The 18,684-nt window shown below is 42.6% G+C and overlaps 1 protein-coding gene across 5 annotated transcripts in view; it reads right to left on the bottom strand.

Annotated features, from left to right (window-relative positions):
• DPY19L4 (dpy-19 like 4) overlaps window positions 1-18,684 on the bottom strand; it is a 132,645-nt gene that overhangs the window by 62,796 nt on the left and 51,165 nt on the right. For all 5 annotated transcript variants that reach the window (XM_029591718.1, XM_029591717.1, XM_029591720.1 and 2 more), the window contains exons 8-11: window positions 14,697-14,831; window positions 4,177-4,308; window positions 3,990-4,088; window positions 546-619 (exon numbers count right to left, since the gene is read on the bottom strand). In XM_029591718.1, the coding sequence (XP_029447578.1) occupies window positions 546-619; window positions 3,990-4,088; window positions 4,177-4,308; window positions 14,697-14,831 (440 nt within the window). The remainder of the gene's footprint in view (window positions 1-545; window positions 620-3,989; window positions 4,089-4,176; window positions 4,309-14,696; window positions 14,832-18,684) is intronic.

The following is an 18,684-nucleotide window of genomic DNA, read 5'->3' as shown; positions in this document are numbered from 1 at the left end:
GCGCCCATAGGTGGGTGTGTACATCCTCACATAGATCTACCCCGGTATTTTATAGAAGCCATTCAAACTTCTCGTTGGTATTTCATATCACAAAACGGACTGAAGCATTTTCCAGCCATTCCCAGGATTCATTCTACACACTTCCAGCGTACGTCTTTTAAAATTATTCTGTACCCAAAATGCTGTACACTTCCTCAGAAAATTAAAACAAAATGCTTCTGCGCCATAGAAAGGGTCATTTTCACAGCCATTTCCACGGAGTAAAACAGTGCCTCGCCTGCAGCCTTTAACAAAGCCGCCCTCCTGATAACGCGGATAAACTCTGGCCTGCGCGTCCTGCATGTGCGGAGGTTTACCTGGACGGCATGGAGGCCTTCCTCGAGGCGGAGTTGGAGTGAGATTTGCCTAATTTTGGTGGGATAAACTTCCAAAGGAAAGTATACCTGCATTTTCCCCTTAAAAACTGGTGTCAGGGATGTGGGGCTGCTACAAAAATGACCCAATCAGATGTTTTAAATAACAAAGATATACATTTAAAAACTTACCTAGTTATGCTTAATCCAAATTTTGCTTCAAGGAATGGTAAGACATGTCCGTTTTCTTTCTGGGCAACCACTCTCTGGGGGAGGAAAAAAATGAAAGAAAACCCAAATGTACATATTGTGCTTACAACCTTAGGTTGCTTTTTAAAAGGTAGTTCAATCAGTCGTGCTGCAGCCAGAATCAAAACCACCAGCAATGCTCAAGAAACCTCGGGGGTTTATTAAAGTACGTTTTACTGCACTAAAAAAAAAGCCAACAGCCTGTGCATGTTAATTCATTCCTCAATCACAATGACCCCAGATGTGGTGATCGGGTTAGGGCCCTGGAACTACCTCACACTTTTTCATCCAAAAACTCTCTCTGATTTTATTCGGAAATTACTTAGGGCCAGATTCACTTAGGCTCTTTTCTCATTCTGTTTCTATGGGGAAAGAGTTCAGTGGATCAGGCACTTTGTGTTGTAATCATGGCAGGCTTTGTTTGCAAGATATTAACTTATTAGTCTGAGTAATGGATCTTATCTGAATGTGATGATATATACTGTGGCCTGCAAAAATATTCGATCCCATAAAAAGTCAGATTTGTCTGGATTACAAATGACACATACAGATTTTTCCAGACAGTACATTTATTGCAAACCAGTATGCTCTTAAAGTAAAATTTCAAAGTCATAATTAATTATTTATCTGCATTTTTTGTAAAATAAAATTAAAAACTGAAAAATGCTGCATGCATATGTATTCATCTCCTGTGCTGTGGAAGCTCCAAATTTATACAGATGAAAGATATTGCCCTAAAAATTGGCCTCTACCAGTGAATCATTGAAAAAGGTCAGCTGTGAAAATGAAGTCCAAAGAGCAGTCTAAGGAAATTATAGACATGCACAAGATAAGAAAAGGCTACACAAGAATATTCAAGTGCTTGGATATCCCAGTGAGCACAGTTGGATCAATTGTGAGGAAATGGAAGCTGCATCATACCACCCAGACACTGCCTAGACAAGGCCATCCCTCAAAACTCAGCATCAGAGCAGGAAGGAGACTTGTGTGGGAAACCACAGAGAGGCCAGCAATCACTTGGAAGGAACTACAGAGTTCAGTGGCTGAGAATGGAGTGGAGGTGCACCAGTCAATCATATTGTGAGCTCTACATACAACTGGCCTACATGGCAGGGTGGCTACAAAGAAGCCATTACTGAAGAAAAGCCACATCAAAGCATGTCTAGAGTTTGCCAGAAAGCATCAGAGTGACCCAGCTAAAATGTGGGAGAAGGTTTTATGGTCAGATGAGACACAAATGGAGCTCTTTGGCCAAAATTAAAAATGCTGTGTGTGGCACAAACCTAAAACTGCCCATTCCTCAGCAAATACTGTCCCAATAGTACGGGGGTGGCTGCTTCATGTTGTGGGGATGCTTTTTCTCAGCGGGGACCTGACATTTTGTATTGAAGGATGGACAGATGGTGCAACATACAGGGAGATACTGCAAGACAACCTGCTTCAGTCTGCCAAAAAAAACCCTAAAACCTGAACTTGCTCCCACCTTTCAGCAGGACAAGGATCCCAAGCACAAGGCCAAAGCAACACAGGAGATGTTGAACAACAAAACGGTGAATGTTGAAAATTACAGTCCATAAGCGTCATCCAACCAACCTGAACAATTTAGAGCAAATCTGCCAGGAAGAATGGGCAAAAATCACTCCCAAACAGCGTGCAAAGCTGTAGAAACTTACCCCAGACGTAAAGCTGTTATTGCAACAAAAGGTGGTTCTACCAAGTATTAGTCTGAAGGAGCTGAATACTTATACAAGCAGCATTTTTCAGTTTTTACTTTTATTTTACAAAAAAATGCAGAGAAAGAATTGTGACTGAAAATTTACTTTAAGAGCATACTGGTTTAAAATAAACATACTGTCTGGAACGATCTGTGCATCATTTGTAATCCACACAAATTTAACTTTTTAGGGGTTGAATACTTTTGCAAGGCACTGCATATATTTGCCTTTGGCCTTAGAGGATCTTATTTGCTCCTGGGCAATCCCTTGCAAGATCTCTGTGTGTGTGTATGTGTGTGTGTGTGTGGGGGGGTGTCCTACAGAGAATAATAGGCAAATCCCGACTCACATACTGCATTTATCCACTTACTGCCCCCCTCCCCTCTGCCATCACTCTATCCTCCCCCCACCACCTTTGCTGATCCGAACCTGCACAAAAACTGAACTGAGTGCAACTCTATGAGCCCGTGCACATTCACAGCCCCCAAGGCAACCCCAACCCCCTCTGTCCACAGGTTTCCTGTTTTTACAGCGAAGTGGGGGGGAGGGCCCGAGATGGCAGAGGGACTGTGAGCAGGCTCATAGTCCTGCACTCAGTACAAAAGTTCCTGCTGGCTCTGATCATCTTTCATCTCAAGAATACCACTCACAGTCTGCAAGCAGTATTCTGGAGGGCTGTCCATTGCTATAGTTGTACGGTTGTATTTTATGCATGTTAGTGATGTTCTCTGCCTCGAATAACTGTGACTACAGACTATAAATTCAAATTAAAAAATTAACTTCTGTGTTACAAAAGGCATAACTGATCAACTGGAAATGTGTCTAAACTTTTGCATATGCTATATTCATTGTTTTATAATTTTCATTCTGTTAAAAACAGAAAATAAATAGTCATTTTGTATTAAACTCATAGAAAGATATCGTGCTTAACTTTGCACCATATAGTGGTTGTGTCAGCTTCTGTTCACAGGGACGGTAACTTTAAAATGAGCGCATGGGCGTGCATGAGCACAGATATCCTGGAATTTTTAATCGTACGCACAGTTACGTGCATATGATTTAAAATACGCCTATTGTGCGTATGTGTGCTCCTAATTTTCAGTGGTTCCTCAAGCAAATGTATTTTGTGTACCTTCCTTAGGAATTTGTCAACTTTAACTCACGCAGATAAGCAGATTTTAAAACGTGTTCACTTGAAGGACATTCCCAGTTTAATCAAATAGTCCACCAGTTTGCCCAGTCCATGTCGAAGTCATCCAGACTGTTCTGGTTCTTCAGCCTCTCACCCACTCGTTTTAGGCCTAAAGCACTTACACCTCATCAAGAGCAGAGTAAAGATGCACAGCTAACAGCCCGCCACACGCTGCTGCCACCGGATTTAAAATATGGATTTAAGTGCATACATTTTGGCCCTGCCCCGGAACTACCGTGATACGCCTCAACTCTGCCCCGTTTTTTGTTTTTTTTTTAAATCGTGCACACACAATTGCGCGCGTAATTTGAAGCTTTTCAAATATGAGTTGCTCACACGCAGCCCATATATACTCGCAGATATGGGCCTTTTAACGCTAACAACAGTCTTAAAATTCATCCCTTAGAGATTCATTGAAAAAATAGAATTCGACCGCATCCCTTGTAATTCTCCAATCTAAATACAATTAAAGGAGCTCACCTTAATTACAAAATGCAGTGTCACTGCTATCGTAAACACTACGTGATAATACACGATGTGCATCAGCTTTGCAATAAATGTGCCCCTTTTCATGTTCACCTGTGGAAACAAGTGACAACATATGTCAAGCGTACAGCAAGTAAAAGCTGGAAAGCCAGGAAAGTTGTTGGGAGAATGGAGTGATTACCTGTATACAGCTAGCAAGCATGGAGCCTGCTACAAGACTTAGCAACGGAGATACCAAGAGAGCAGAATTCTCAAACTGCAGCAAGTATCCCACCAACAGAGATAACAAATAGATCTTCTGTACTTCTTGCACCTGTTGTAAAGACAACCACAATGCCATCTAAGAAAAGGGCTCATTCATCGTTCCAGTTATTAATTACACAGATCACTTTTACCACACAAAACTGACAACGGCAACAACGGAGACATCAGCAGAACTGCTTATTTTCCGCTGAGAGAATAATTCTGCTGCTTCCATGCACAAATGCTAAAACTGGCTTTATATCAGTTTTGCTGTTCAAAGCTGGCAAAGCTGAAATGAGTGACCAAGTGAATAGCACCAAAATACAATGCTGTGCCCTCTCAAATGTAGAAATTAACTTTGAAATGACCCTCCCCCTCCCACGAGGCTCAGGGTGTATTAGCACTCCCCATCTGCAGAGCGCCAAGGAACCCAATGCTTGTGCAGCAGGCCCAGTATTAGCTCTGCTGTACTCTACAAGAAAGTCATGAAATCTCAGAGAAAAGAAAGGACTTTTAAACTAGAGCTATGGTTCCCAAACCTGTCCTGGAGGACCCCCAGCCAGTCGGGTTTTCAGGATATCCGCAATCCCCATGCATGAAGAAGATTTGTACGCACTGCCTCCATTGCAAATTTAGTTCATGCATATTTACTGTGGATATCCTGAAAATCCGACTGGCTGGGGGGGTCCTCCAGGACAGGTTTGGGAACCACTGAACTAGAAGTTGTTTTCTCTCTTTGACTGATGTATAATGCTCCATTATGGTGCCTTACCCCTTGAGAACCATTTCAATGTCAAATTTTTTTTTTTTGAATGGGCAAAATAAAATTTGTGCCAGAGGCTTCAGGACCAACATGGCTACCAGAACCTTGCACTACCTGGAAGTTAAATTAGCTTTACAGCCTACAAGCTGGCACACTACTTTTGATCACTCCTGTATTACACTGTTGGGCTCAACCACTGTTAGGGTACCACTTAAGAACTAGACCCTATATTCTAGGAAATTCCTTCTGTGCAATTAATTATGCACGGGAGTTAATGTGTGTGGGAAAGAACTAAATATCAGCCTTTTCCCATCCCACTCAAAATATCATTTTTGGCAGGTTAAATATCTCTAGCTGTTCAACCATTTATGAGGCTCAGGAGTTTTGCAAATACTTATAGCTGTCACATCATCACTTGACCCACAACAAAATAAGCACTTCAGACTTCAAAATTAGCCATTTTCTACAGTGAAGATTGTAGTTAAAACAAAAAACCCCTCAGATTCTTATATGATACAATACAACAGCTCCAGCTGACAATTAACTTCATGTTAAATGAACAATCAGTAAAGTGCTGCTGAAGCCTTCTACAAATTCCAGTCCACTCCTGCTTTTTTTTTTTTTTCTATTGGAGCTCCACCATGTGATTCAGCAGCAAGACTACTGGCCCCTGACCTCACTCCCTCTCCTCCATAGGCCAAGAACCACTCACATGGCTTCTTTAGAAATAAAATTCACAAGAAAGGGATAAAAAAAAAAAATATATATATATATATATATGCACAGAAAAATTCATCTTAGGACACTTCCAATTTGTTGAATTTTGATTCCTAAAACTAGTACTTTTAATAACACAGTAAGAGAAAGAAAACTAGCAACAATCCTTACATTGGTGCAAACTCCACCTGCTGGGTTTGCACCAATAATGCAAAGGCTACACAGGTAGTTTTGTTTTATTGCCTCTAGAAAATAAGAACCAATTTGCCATGATATGTGGTGTGACATTATCTCTTAGCTGATAGAGCTTTAAGCTCTAATGAGCATGTACAGTAGTTCCCACATGGGTACTATCTCACGAGCCTCCTCAGTCGATATCAGAGCCTAATCTAGCTATGAGTCAACTCTCCAAGGAGGCAGGCAGAGATTTAATATGGGTAATTCATCCTGTGATATATGAAAAACACTGTTTACAATAAGAAAACTTGCTTTTTCCATCGATAAGCAGGTTGAGTTAGCCATGACATGTGGGGAATTCCACACTGAAAGTTGCAGCACAGCATTTACTGTCTTTGGGGCCGATGCAATACAGTGTGTTCAGCCGAGCGCACTGTATAACCCGCACTCAGCTGCGAGTTAAATAGGTGCTAATCCACCCCCTAATGCAATAGGGGGATTAGCGCCTATTTAATGCACGTCCAACGCGGAGTGAATGCAATAGCGCTCATCACATGCAAATGCATGTGAATGAGGCTATTACTCATTCACTCCGCATTCAAAAAAAAAAAAAAGTGTGTGTCTCAGATGCACATTTTGCTCTCAGATATTAATGCCTGCCTGGAGCAGGCGTTAGTTGAGCGCAGGTAAAAGAAGTACAGAAAAGCAGAAAAAACTGTTTTTCTGTACTTTTTTTTTTTTTACTTAAAAAAACCAAAACAAAACCTTAGCAGACCGCCGAGTTATGAAGACCGACGCCGGTAAACTCAGCGTCGGTTTTCATAACCGGCTGTCTGCTAGTAATGAAAACGGACGCAGAGTTGAGTTTATTGGCAGCTATTTTCATTACTGGTAGACGGCCGGTTATGAAAATCGATGCTGAGTTTACCAGAGTCGGTCTTCATAACCGGCAGCCGCGGTGGGGTCGCGTTAGCAAGGAGGCGCTAAGGTCGTGCAAGCGACCCTAGTGCCTCCTTGCTAGCGTGATCCCCTAATTTGGGTATAGCATGGTGCCCCGCTTGTGGGCGCCATGCACACGTTAAAAAAGCGAGCGCTGACTTTTCAGCGCCCGTTTTCCGTGCTTTTTATTGCATCGGCTCCTTTGAGAGGAAGTTCTTGTAGATGTGCGACAGAAGAGGTCTTAGCTCTCACTTGATTTGCAAGCCTGCTGATCTGTAGCAGTGTTGAATGCACGCCACTATCCATATTGATAATGTACATTTGGGGACTGCTATGCCAAATCTGTTAGGATTGTAAAAAAAATGAAGAGCTCTGCAGCTCTTCTTGTAGTAAGCCAAAGCTCTCTTGCAATCTAACTTAAGAATGATCTTTTCTTTTTCATTTGCATGAGGTCTCAGAAAGAAGGTAGCTAACATGACGGATTGATTGATATGAAAAGCTGAGATAACCTTCGGGAGAAACTTTGGATGAGTGCAGAGTACCACTCTGTTGTGGAAGAACTGCATTTACGATGGAAAGAGCTTGGAGTTTTCTAGCTCAAGAATTTAAAAGAAGTCAACTAATTGCTCAAAGGGCAGCTTCATCAGTTGAGAAAGGATCACATGCAAGTCCCAAGGAACAAGAAAGTTTTATATCGGAGGTTTAACATGTCAAAAACCTTTCATAAATCTCGACATTAGTGGATGAGTAGAGTTGAGTTGAGTTTATTGTCTTTTGAAACGTGTTAAGCCATTATGGTGCTAAGATGAACTCTTACATAGGTTGTAGTGAGACCAGATTCAGAAAGGAGATGCAAGTATTAAAGCAAATGTTTGGGCTCACAAGAAAATGGATCCACAGCATTTTGTTGGCACCATGCATAATCTCTTTTCCATTTAAAAGCATAGTTTTTCTAGTTGATAGTTTCCTAGCCAAACCAGTATGTCTTCAATTTATTTGGACAAAGAAAGACCAGTGATCACAGAGTGCTCAACATCCTTGCAGTTAGGTGGAGGGATGGAAGATTCTTATGATATAGCTTTCCTTAGTCTTGCATTAAAAAGGCAGGGTTTAACCCCAGATATATAAGAGAGCAGCTCAAAAAGTTGTACAAGGTATATAAACCATATTGGTCTAGGCCACGCTGGCGCTATGAGGATCAACCAAGCACTGACCTGCAATAGCTTTTGTACTGCTCTGGCAATCAGTGGTATCCACAGAAAAGTGAACGAGATTTGTACCCCAATCAAGCAGAAAAGTGTCCTGAGCCAATTTGAGTTTGCTGAATAAAACTGAACAGAATTTTTCTAGCTTTCTGTTTTGTTCTGATGCAAAAAGGTCAATTGATGCAGACCCCCATAAGTCAAAATTTGTCAGCTGCTGATTGTCTCAGAGACAACTCATGCAAATGGAATGCTCTGCCGAGATTATCTACTAGCGTGTTGGAAAACCCTGGAAGATAGGCAGCTTGTAGAACAGCTCGATTCTTAGTTGCCCATTGCCAAATCTTCAGCTCTTGTTGGTAGAGAGTCCATGACCCTGTGCCTCCCCTAAAGAAAATGAGTAAAGGTTATTACAGCATATCTACTTGCTCTTGATTCCTGTAGATTGATCTGAAACAGGCTTTCCCTGAGAGATCAAATGCCCTGGGTTCAAAAGGATCCTGTGTGGGCACCCCATCCTTTTGTAGAGGCATCCATCACTAGGGTTATTTGATGGAGGAAGAGTGCGAAGCAGGCTCCTTCCTGAAGCATGCTGGTGTTTAACCATCAACACAAATCCTGTTTCATATCCATGGAAACTTGTACAATGGTTGATAGTAGCTTAGTGAGTTGATTACTCTGAAAGCACAGATTCCACTACAAGTAACTGATATGAAGGCGAGTCAGAGGGACTACAAAATGGCCACTGCCATGTGATCTAACACAATGAGAATCGCTTTGGTTGTTGAGTATGGTGAGGTTAGCAGTTTTTGAATAAGCAATCTCAGCATATTCATGCATTCTGAAGGAAGAAAAGCTCTCTTTTGTCTATCCATGCTCCAATAAATTTGATTTTCTGAGTGGACACAAGTTTCGACTTCTCAAAGTTCACCAGAAACTCCAAAGCCTGCAGAAGGTGAACCGTTTTGTGCAGAGAGCAACATTTCTTCCTGGAAGCTTTCTCTGACTAGCCAGTCATTCAGCTTTGGGAAAATTTGAATTCCCTGGCAATGCAAGTTGGCCACTACTACTGCAAGGTACTTGAGTAAAGACTCTTGAAGCTGCCAACAGGCTGAAAGCGAGTACTTTGTACTAATAATGGGGAAAACCCACTTTGAAGCGGAGGTAGCACCAGTGGGAGGGTTGGATGGGAATTCGAGCATATGCATCCTTCAGATAGATAATGCACATTCATTCCCTTTTATGGATATAAGATAGAATTGTGCTGAGCGAATTCATTTTAAAATTCTCACTGAGCAGATGTTTGTTCAGTTTTCTCAAATCCAGATTGGGCCTCAATTGTCTTGTTTTCCTGGGGATGAAGAAATATTGAGAGTTGAACTCCTGTCCATGCTGGGATGCAGGGACCAGCTCTATAGTATGCTGCTGAAGAAGTGGCTGCACTTCCAGATGGAGTTATGTTAAGTGAGACAGATCTGGATTGAGAGTTAAGCAATAAGGAGAAGTAGCTGGGAGAAATGCAAACGGTATCCAGACTCCACAATTTTGAGGATCCAGAGGTCCTTGCTTATTTGGTGCCATGTCTGCAGGAAGGCATGTATCCTGCCCTCTACTGCCACTCCTTGTGACCTTGGGCATATCACTTCACTCTCCATTGTCTCAGGTACAAACTTAGATTGTGAGTCCTTTGGGAACAGGGAATAATTACCTAAGTATAATCTGCTTTGAAGTGTCTGAAAAACAGAATATAAATAAATATACAAATATGCAAGGAAGCACTGTTGATCGATCAAAGAGATTAAAAACCCGGCCATGCTTTAGCTAGGCCTATTGCACCATTTTAGATTAATGGTGTTCTTGCTATTGAGGTCTAGATAGAAGTGGCTGCAGTTGAGCTGAAAGAAGTGGTACTGTTGAAAAGGTTGAAATGGGTGCTTTTGAAAATATGGCCTTATGCAAGGATAGAAGGAGCTTCTTGAAGTGGAGAGCGGTTCTGGACCCATCAAGAGGAATTGGACTGCCATATTCTGCTCTTTTATTTGATGGGTTCCCTTAGCTTTTCACCAAAAAGGTTGTCCCCCAGACAAGGGACATTGCCTCAAATGCTGTTAGCTGTAAGCCATTCCATGCGGCAAACTCCGATGGAGGCAGAAGAGGTTCGTTATACTGCATGAAACGATTCATAGACAGAATTGAGAAGATGTCGTATGCATTCCTCCACATCCAACAGCGGTTGAGGGTAATAACTTCCGCCTACCAAAGATTGAAGGACGGTTTTAGTTTTTGAATGAAGTCATATAGGTATTGCATCATGTAAAGCTGGTGAGTCGAGATGCAAGCAGTTAGCATGGAACTTTGAAACACTCTTTCCAAAATTGTCTAGTAGCCTATGGTATTTTCCTGGAGGTGGATTCAAATAAATCATTGTATTTTTCACTTTTTACAGGGCAGAGTTAATGACAATGGACTGATGTGGTAATTGGATGACTTCAAACCCAGGTGACTTCTGAACTCTATACTTGAGATCTAATTTTCTAGGTGTAGGAATGCAAGAGATAGGAGTTTCCCACACTCTCAACTGAAGTAGGTTCAGCATGATGTGGGCTGAGAGAGCTGCTGGAACAGATGAAGTGTCCCATACTTGAAGGAAACCAAAGAGTTCCTTTCGGAGGTGTTTATTCTTGCACACATTTATGCCTCGGGTCATTCCCATTTTTTACACAAATATGGAGTAGGTATGGTTTTCTGGAGGCAATTTATGATGTGGAGGATCTGGAAGGGGTTCAGAAGGTATTCCTGTAGAACCTTCTTCTGAAATCAGGGGTAATGGAACACTAATCACATCCCCAATAATGAAGGTGGCAAATCGAGAAGTTCTCCCAGAGGGGAAAATGCCCTGGGCTAGCACCTGTGATCGACTTGACTCCACTGCAATTGAATGAGATGAAAAACCTCTTGGAAGGGTTCCAATAATGAGTTCATTCTCTACTACTACTTAACATTTCTATAGTGCTACACGACATACGCAGCACTGTACAAACATACAAAAAGACAGTCCCTTATCAATAGAGCTTACAATCTAATAAGACAAACATACAGGACAAGCAACTTGGTTAAGAAAAGAAAGTTTGGCTGCTTTTAGTTTTGACTATCAGGCATAAGATTTTAAAGTGGTTTCAAAAAGGTGGGTCTTTAGAAGGATTTAAACATGGCAAGAGAGGGAGCATGACGCACCAGTTTAGAAAGACTATTCCAGGCACACAGTGCAGCCACATGGAAAGCACGGAGTCTGGAATTGGTAGTAGTGGAGAAGGGTATGGATAGGAGTGACTTATCCAATGAGCGGAGTGCACGAAGAAGGGTGTAGAGAGAGATAAGAGAGGAGAGGTAGTGAGATGCTGCAGATTGAAGGCATTGGTAGGTGAGAAAGAGGAGCTTGAACTGTATGCAGGAGCGGATAGGGAGCCAATGCAATGACCTCAGAAGAGGGGTTATGTGAGCATTCGACTTTGGTGAAAGATAAGTCGTGCAGCTGAATTTAGGACAGACTGCAGTGGAGTGAGATGGCTTGCCAGGAGACCTGTGAGGAACAGATTGCAATAGTCTAAGCAGGAGGAGATGAGAGAGTGGATAAGGGTTCTGGTAGTGTGATCAGAAAGGAAAGGATGGATTTTGGCAATGTTATAAAGAAAGAAACAACATGTTTTAGTAGTGCTTTGGATATGCGTAGAGAAGGAGAGAGAGTCGAAGAGAATTCCAAGGTTACGAGCTGATGGGACAGGAATGATGATTGTGTTATCCACAGAAACAGAGAAAGGAGAAAGATGGGAGGTGGGCTTGGGGGGAAAGATAAGAAGCTCCTTCTTGGCCATGTTAATTTTAAGGTGGTGAAAGGACATCCAGGCAGCAATGTCAGGCAGGCAGGCCGAGATCTGGGATTGGATTTCTGGTGTACATAGGTAGATCTGGGTAAAACAGGGATTCCACTCTGCAGAGAAGTGCTGGAGAGGAAAGGATGGATAGTTCTTTCCATTTCCTTAGTCACCAGATCCGCTATTTAGCTGAGGGACTGATGTGTCCCTTGGCCTGGTGTGGATGGTGGAATATCCTCTTTGGAGACAAGAATGGGATCCTGTTCTTGAACAGGTGTCCTATTGGAGGTGAGTGGTACTAAGAAGCATATTGAGACCAGAGTATCCAAGCAGAAGCCCTCTACCAAACCATGAAGGGGTGAGGGCTCTGGTAACTGGAGGGGGTAGGAGCAAGGGGCACAAATCTCCCTGTGCACCTGCGTGCATATAATTGCATTGGTAGTTGATGCCCCAGTTTGGGGCTCACTGTATGGACTGTGGCACTCTAGAACAGTAGTCCCCAACCCTATCCTGGGGGCCCACCAGTCAGTCAGGTTTTCAAGATATCCACAATGAATATGCATGAGAGAAAATGTGCATGCACTGCCTCTATAACATGCAAATTTTCTCTCATGAATATTTATTGTGGATATCCTGAAAACCCGACTGGTTGGTGGGCCCCCAGGACAGGGTTGGGGACCACTGCTCTAGAATACTTGTGCTTTGAGTGCATCGAGAGGCCTTGCTTGAAATGTGTCGAAAACGTCAGTGTGGAGCAGGCATGCATTGAAGGTGTGTGTGTTGAATGCAACAGTACAGTACAGGGGATGCTAATGCAGAGTGTCCTGGCACTGTGCATCAATGAGTCATATGTCGATGCCTCAAGATGTGTAATAGAAGCCCAGGCCCTGTGCTTTGTGGATGCTGACACACCGTGCTCACAGGGTTTTTGACAAACCTTGCGTCGAGTGCACCAGCACAACATGCGGTGATGGTGCTGATGCATCTCATTTGTGCTTCTTCAATGTTGGCTGCTCCAACAGCCCCATAGAGTGATGATGTTTCTTCTTCGATTCAGGGTGGTCAGCACTACTTAACCTCAAGGCTTCAGCCTGGGCCAACAGGGCAGTTTTCGAGGAGTTCCTCCTCAACTCTTTTCCAACGAGGCAGATGATGCTGCATTGTAAGAAGAGGAATGACTGCGACTCTAAAGAGATTTACAAAGCTTCTTGATTTTACATGTCTTAGAGTATGGGGAAATCCATTCACAGGTATAACAGTTTGCTTGGTTGTGGATCAGGACAAAGACAGCAATAGCACAACTGATGACAACCTGTGAGGGACATTACCTTGCCATAAATGCAGTTTTTAAATCCACTCATGGTTGTTTTCTTTTCGCTAGACATCTATAGAAGGCAAAGCTTCTGAGATGTTTAATATATATTTTTTTTAAATATAGCACTGAAAAATGCTGTTGTGTGTGTTACAGAGGCAGAAAGGCAACCGTCAAGCAAAAAGCTAAAGAAAAACACAATATGAAGTTGAGAAGTTTTGAGAAAATTGCTGGAGAGACTGAGTTTATGTCCATGCAGTGCTCAGTCAAAAAATGACTAAGAAGGCTTACAAGGCAACACTCACATATGCTCAGAAGAGCTCAAAGCTCTACAAGATAGATAGGAGAGAAGAGGCTGTTCAGTGCTGCTGGATGACATCACCCACAAGTCATAGCTAATTCAGCCTGCTTAATGATGGAAAAGAACGCATTTAGTTTTGAAAATTAAAAAAAAAAAACCTATGTGCATTTCTGCCTCCACTGACCTAACCCTGCCTCGTGGAACGTTGGCAAAAGTTCGCAAGTTGATGAACAACGTGTGTACTTTTATCTGCATATAGGGTGGGCATAAGAACATAAGAAAATGCCATGCTGGGTCAGACCAAGCGTCCATCAAGCCCAGCATCCTGTCTCCAACAGAGGCCAAACCAGGCCACAAGAACCTGGCAATTACCCATAACACTAAGTAGATCCCATGCTACTGATGCAATTAATAGCAGGGGCTATTCTCTAAGTAAACTTGATTAATAGCAGTTAATGGACTTCTCCTCCAAGAACTTATCCAAACCTTTTTTGAACCCAGCTACACTAACTGCACTAACCACATCCTCTGGCAACAAATTCTAGAGTTTAATTGTGCGTTGAGTGAAAAAGAATTTTCTCCGATTAATCTTAAATGAGCTACTTGCTAACTTCATGGAATGCCCCCTAGTCCTTCTATTATCCGAAAGTGTAAATAACCAATTCACATCTTCTCGTTCAAGATACCTTCTCCATCACAACTATGTCTTTTTTGAGATGCAGCAACCAGAATTGTACACAGTATTCAAGGTGGAGTGATACAGAGGCATTATGACATTTTCCGTTTTATTAACCATTCCCTTCCTAATAATTCCTAACACCCTTTTTTGCCAGTAAAATTGCATTTTACCCACAGAAATGGCTTTGAAAATTGCCCACAAAAGGTTGCAGAGCTGCTTCTTACCATTTCAACCATGAAGGAGCCAAGACTACCGTACAGTAACCAGGCTATATTCAACAGACATTCGACTGGGCCCACCCTCACACAGCCACAGCACAAACACCCAGAGAGTGACCCTGGGGTCACCAGCACAATATGACATGTCAAAGTTAAGACCCAAACACTAGGCAATGCTCACATCTATAGCTAAACAAGGGCTGGTTCTCTTTTCACTCATTTAAAATACAGAGTAACACAGCAACTGTAAACATAACGTGCTAATGTTTCCACCATACCTTCTCTTTCTGAACCAGGAACAAGCCGTCCATCATGAGGAGGCAGATGGCCTGGACAAAGAGGAGATAGTGACTGTATTCCCACATCACCATGAAAGTGTATGTTGAAGCAGTCACCAAGAAGTAGCAAAACCTCTAGGGGGAAAAAAAAAAAAGCACACAATGAAAGTGACCCAAAAACATTACACATTTCTATCACAATATTTCTGGCATAGAAAATCAGTGGCCCAGTGTCAGCAGTTCCCTCTTTAAATGAGGCAATAATGAAAATGTTTTATGTGGGTAAACATATCATTACCCACATAAAAACACAGTCTAAATATTGGCCTCCCTTCCCCCTTAGAGCAGGTAAAAGAGCACATGTAGTGTCACAGGGCGTGTTCCCTGTACGTACCCAGATCAGTCCAGACTCCTGGGTTTTGCCTCCCCTCCAGCAGATGGAGACAGAGAAAGCTTTGACAGACTCTGCCCTATATCCTGAGGTGCCACCCACAGTCCGTCAGTATTTCTCTGTCTCCAGCAGATGTTGGAGGTGCTCAACCCACAGTCTGTATTGATTGCTTAGTGAGATAGGCGTAACAGACAGATAGGTTTAAAGAAAATAGTTTGGAACTCAGATCAGAGGAACAGATTCCATTAAAAAAAACAAAAAAAACCAGGGGAATTCCTCAGCCTCCAAGGGGGTTGGCTAGGTCCTGAGGGGACCATCCCCCCTGGTATGTGAGACAGCTGCTGCTTGTCGTCGAGGACCCGATAGCCATTACATTGCAGCTTCGGGGTTGACACTGGGGAGCCCGGCTCACTCACCCCAAGAGGACCAGGACCTTGGCTGTACCGGCAAGTAAAAAAAATTAAATTAAATTTAAAAAAAAAAAGAGACTTGTTTTTCCTGCTTCAGCTCTCCCTTCCCCCTTCACCGCGGTTATTCTTAACTTCCTCTTCAATCGCCCATTGGGGTTGTGATCCAGTTCAATTTATATAATGATCCAGTTCATATCACATGTTAGTGTATATAGTTAGTTTGGTTTGGAACCATTCTGCTTTGTTACTGAATAATATTGTCGGACTGTGGGTGGCACCTCAGGATATAGGGCAGAGTCTGTCAAAGCTTTCTCTGTCTCCATCTGCTGGAGGGGAGGCAAAACCCAGGAGTCTGGACTGATCCGTGGTACTACAGGAACGAAAATTATCAGGTAAGAATCAATTTTCTTTACAGTTGCACATGAGGTTAGATCGGGGACATGAAAGTATGCATGGTGATTGCATTTTCAAACCACTGCAAATACTTTCCCATGACTATTCAGCACCTACTCTCATACAAGTTCAAAGTATGTGGATAGAAATGTACCCGTGTTGTCCTAATTGTACCCCAAAACATGTTGCATACTGATTCTTATCTGTACAGTCTTGAATTTGGATACTGCTTAGCATTACGCCTTAAAGGAAAGAGTCTACAGAGAGGCATACCAACAAACAGATCTTCCGAAGCCCTCAGTGGTCAAACAAAGCACAAATAACTACCAGGGATGAGGCGTATCTCTTGCCTAGCAAGACAGAGGGCAAGCCAGAAAGGAGCACGTGCTCAGTGAGTGTGCTTAATTCCCTTCTGCACCAGGGCAAGCCGAGGGAGCAGGTTGAGAGGATTGGGCTAATAGGATACTCCATGCTTATGCTAGCCTACACCATTGGCTAACCTGCTAAAGTGCAAGGAGGAGACAATGGTGAAGGGTGGAGAAATAGGGGATAAAGATGTAGAAGTGCCTATGTTTATTTATTTATTTAAAAACTTTTCTATACCGTCGCTAAGTTATATACCATCTCCTCCTCCATCTGAGAAGATCCTATTCTATATTTCAGACTTTCTAGCTTTTTGAGTGGAACATCCAGATTAGAGGAGATGTTGAGGATCCCTTCATCTCATTTCAGTTTCATGGTTGCCCCCATACCTGCTTGTTGAACATTTCACAAGAAGGCGAAACTGTGTCAGTAAATAGCCCATATATGAAAGCTGAGATCAGAGAGACAATGGACTACCATTGTACTGAATGAAAAGGTTTCTTCTGATTTTTTTTTATGATGGTATCACGGATCCATAATTTGTTTACGCTGCTGCTTGGAGGCCTCCAAAAGAATATTCACCCCACAACCCTAAAAGGGAACTTCCACTTACCTGACTCAAAAAGTGACCCAAGCTATCCCACTCATTGTCAGTGTACACTATGGAGGGAATTTTCAAAGATGTATGCAGGGATTGTAGGTATAAGAATAGCATGGACTCACATTTGCTATTTTATAAACTGCAAGAGTATGCACATATTTGCAGCATTGTGCATAAATGTGAACAAGGGAAAAAAAGGGGGCAGTTTAGGGCTTTTCAGATTGGGGATGGGAAGTACACACACAAGTTCTGGAGACCACACCTTCAAAAGGATATAAAATGGTTGGAGTCGGTCCAGAGGGTGGCTACTAAAATGGTCAGTGATCTTAGTTCTAAAGCATATGGGGATGGACTTAAATATCTAAACATTACTCCCTAGAGGAAAGGTGAGATAGGGGAGATAAGACAGACATTTAAATACCTCCGACGTTTCCATGCAGAGGCAGGCTTCTTTCGAAAGAAAGGCGGTTCTAGAGTGAGGAGTCATGAGATGTGGATGAAACGGAGTAGGCTCAAGTTAATCTAAGGAAATATTTATTTACAGAGAGGGTAGTGAATGCATGGAACAGCCTCTTTGTGGAAATGGTGGAGACAAAGACAATATCTGAATTGAAAAAAGCATGGGATAAAGCATACAGAATCTCTGAGAGAGTGGTAGGGATAGTAAAGTTGAACAGCCAGTGTGGATGAGCAGTAGATGGGCAGAGAAGCTGGAATGAACGGTCTTTTTCTGCCATCATGTTTCTATGTTTTTAAGTCAGTGTTTCCCCAAATTCTTCAAGCTCAAGATACACCTACTTTAAAAACCATTGTTGTGTATGCACTGCCTCCACAGAGCAGGCAGTGCATACATGGATGGGTCTCATGGGGAAAAGAAGAGCTAGGGAAGCATTGAAAGACCCACCATCTCTCTTCCAAATTTTAAACCTTGGCTGCCACATGTGGCTGCTAGAGCTTCTCCACTGCTGCAGCTCCCAACACTCAGAATAAATCTTGTCCAGTGCTCCGTATACATGCTCCCTATATCACTCAGCCCGGGGAAAGGACCGAGGCTGGAAAGACTCAAAGGAGGAGCTGAGGATGGGGAAGATGAGCTGGTGTGTGCCGCGTATGTGTGCTACAGAAAGTGGGGGCCAGCTATCTATGCCCTGCATGCTGCAGATAGGAAAGAGAAGCATGCATGACTACACAACTCAGAAAGGAGCTCCTACGGTATACATTTAACAGCAATTACCGAGGTGTCTCTTGTAACTGCAAGGTGCTGACCTGGATCTGAGCATCAGGCAATGGTGCTTTTCTGTGGCACACCTGAGCAGGTCTGAAAGCACACTGGTTGGGAAATAGCTCCAAGTAGCTATTTGTAAGCGGTACACGTGCGTGCATTATCAAATTTGTCCGAACACTTGTACACCTGCTAACTGACTCATATAACTGAAATTGGACTTGTCTTTTGTTTGCAGTTTTTGAGTGGGAGGGCTGGGTGAACTGGTGGGGAGTTCAGGGTGAAGTGCTGTTAAGTATTTACAGAAGCGCAAACTTTCTAAAATACCTGCCTCTGCCTTTAATTCTGGGTTAAGCACAAATCGTTACGATTCTTACACATTTAATATATATGCATGATTTTTTTTTTTAATGGGTAGAGAAAGTATGCATGTTCACGCACTCATGTGTACTGAAACAAATGGGTGAACTTTTAAGGTAGAAGTATGCAATATTTAATAAACAGAGGCCAGAGCCACACAGTTTATAAAATATTAGCATAAATCTATGCACACCTACTAACATGTGCAAATGGTATACCAGGGACAGTTTTGAAAGTTTAAACCAGGG

The sequence above is a fragment of the Rhinatrema bivittatum genome, chromosome 2 (assembly GCF_901001135.1).
Source record: "Rhinatrema bivittatum chromosome 2, aRhiBiv1.1, whole genome shotgun sequence".
NCBI lineage: Eukaryota > Metazoa > Chordata > Amphibia > Gymnophiona > Rhinatrematidae > Rhinatrema > Rhinatrema bivittatum.
Note: the sequence above shows the minus strand (reverse complement) of the source record. Positions and strands in the feature narration are given on the sequence as shown.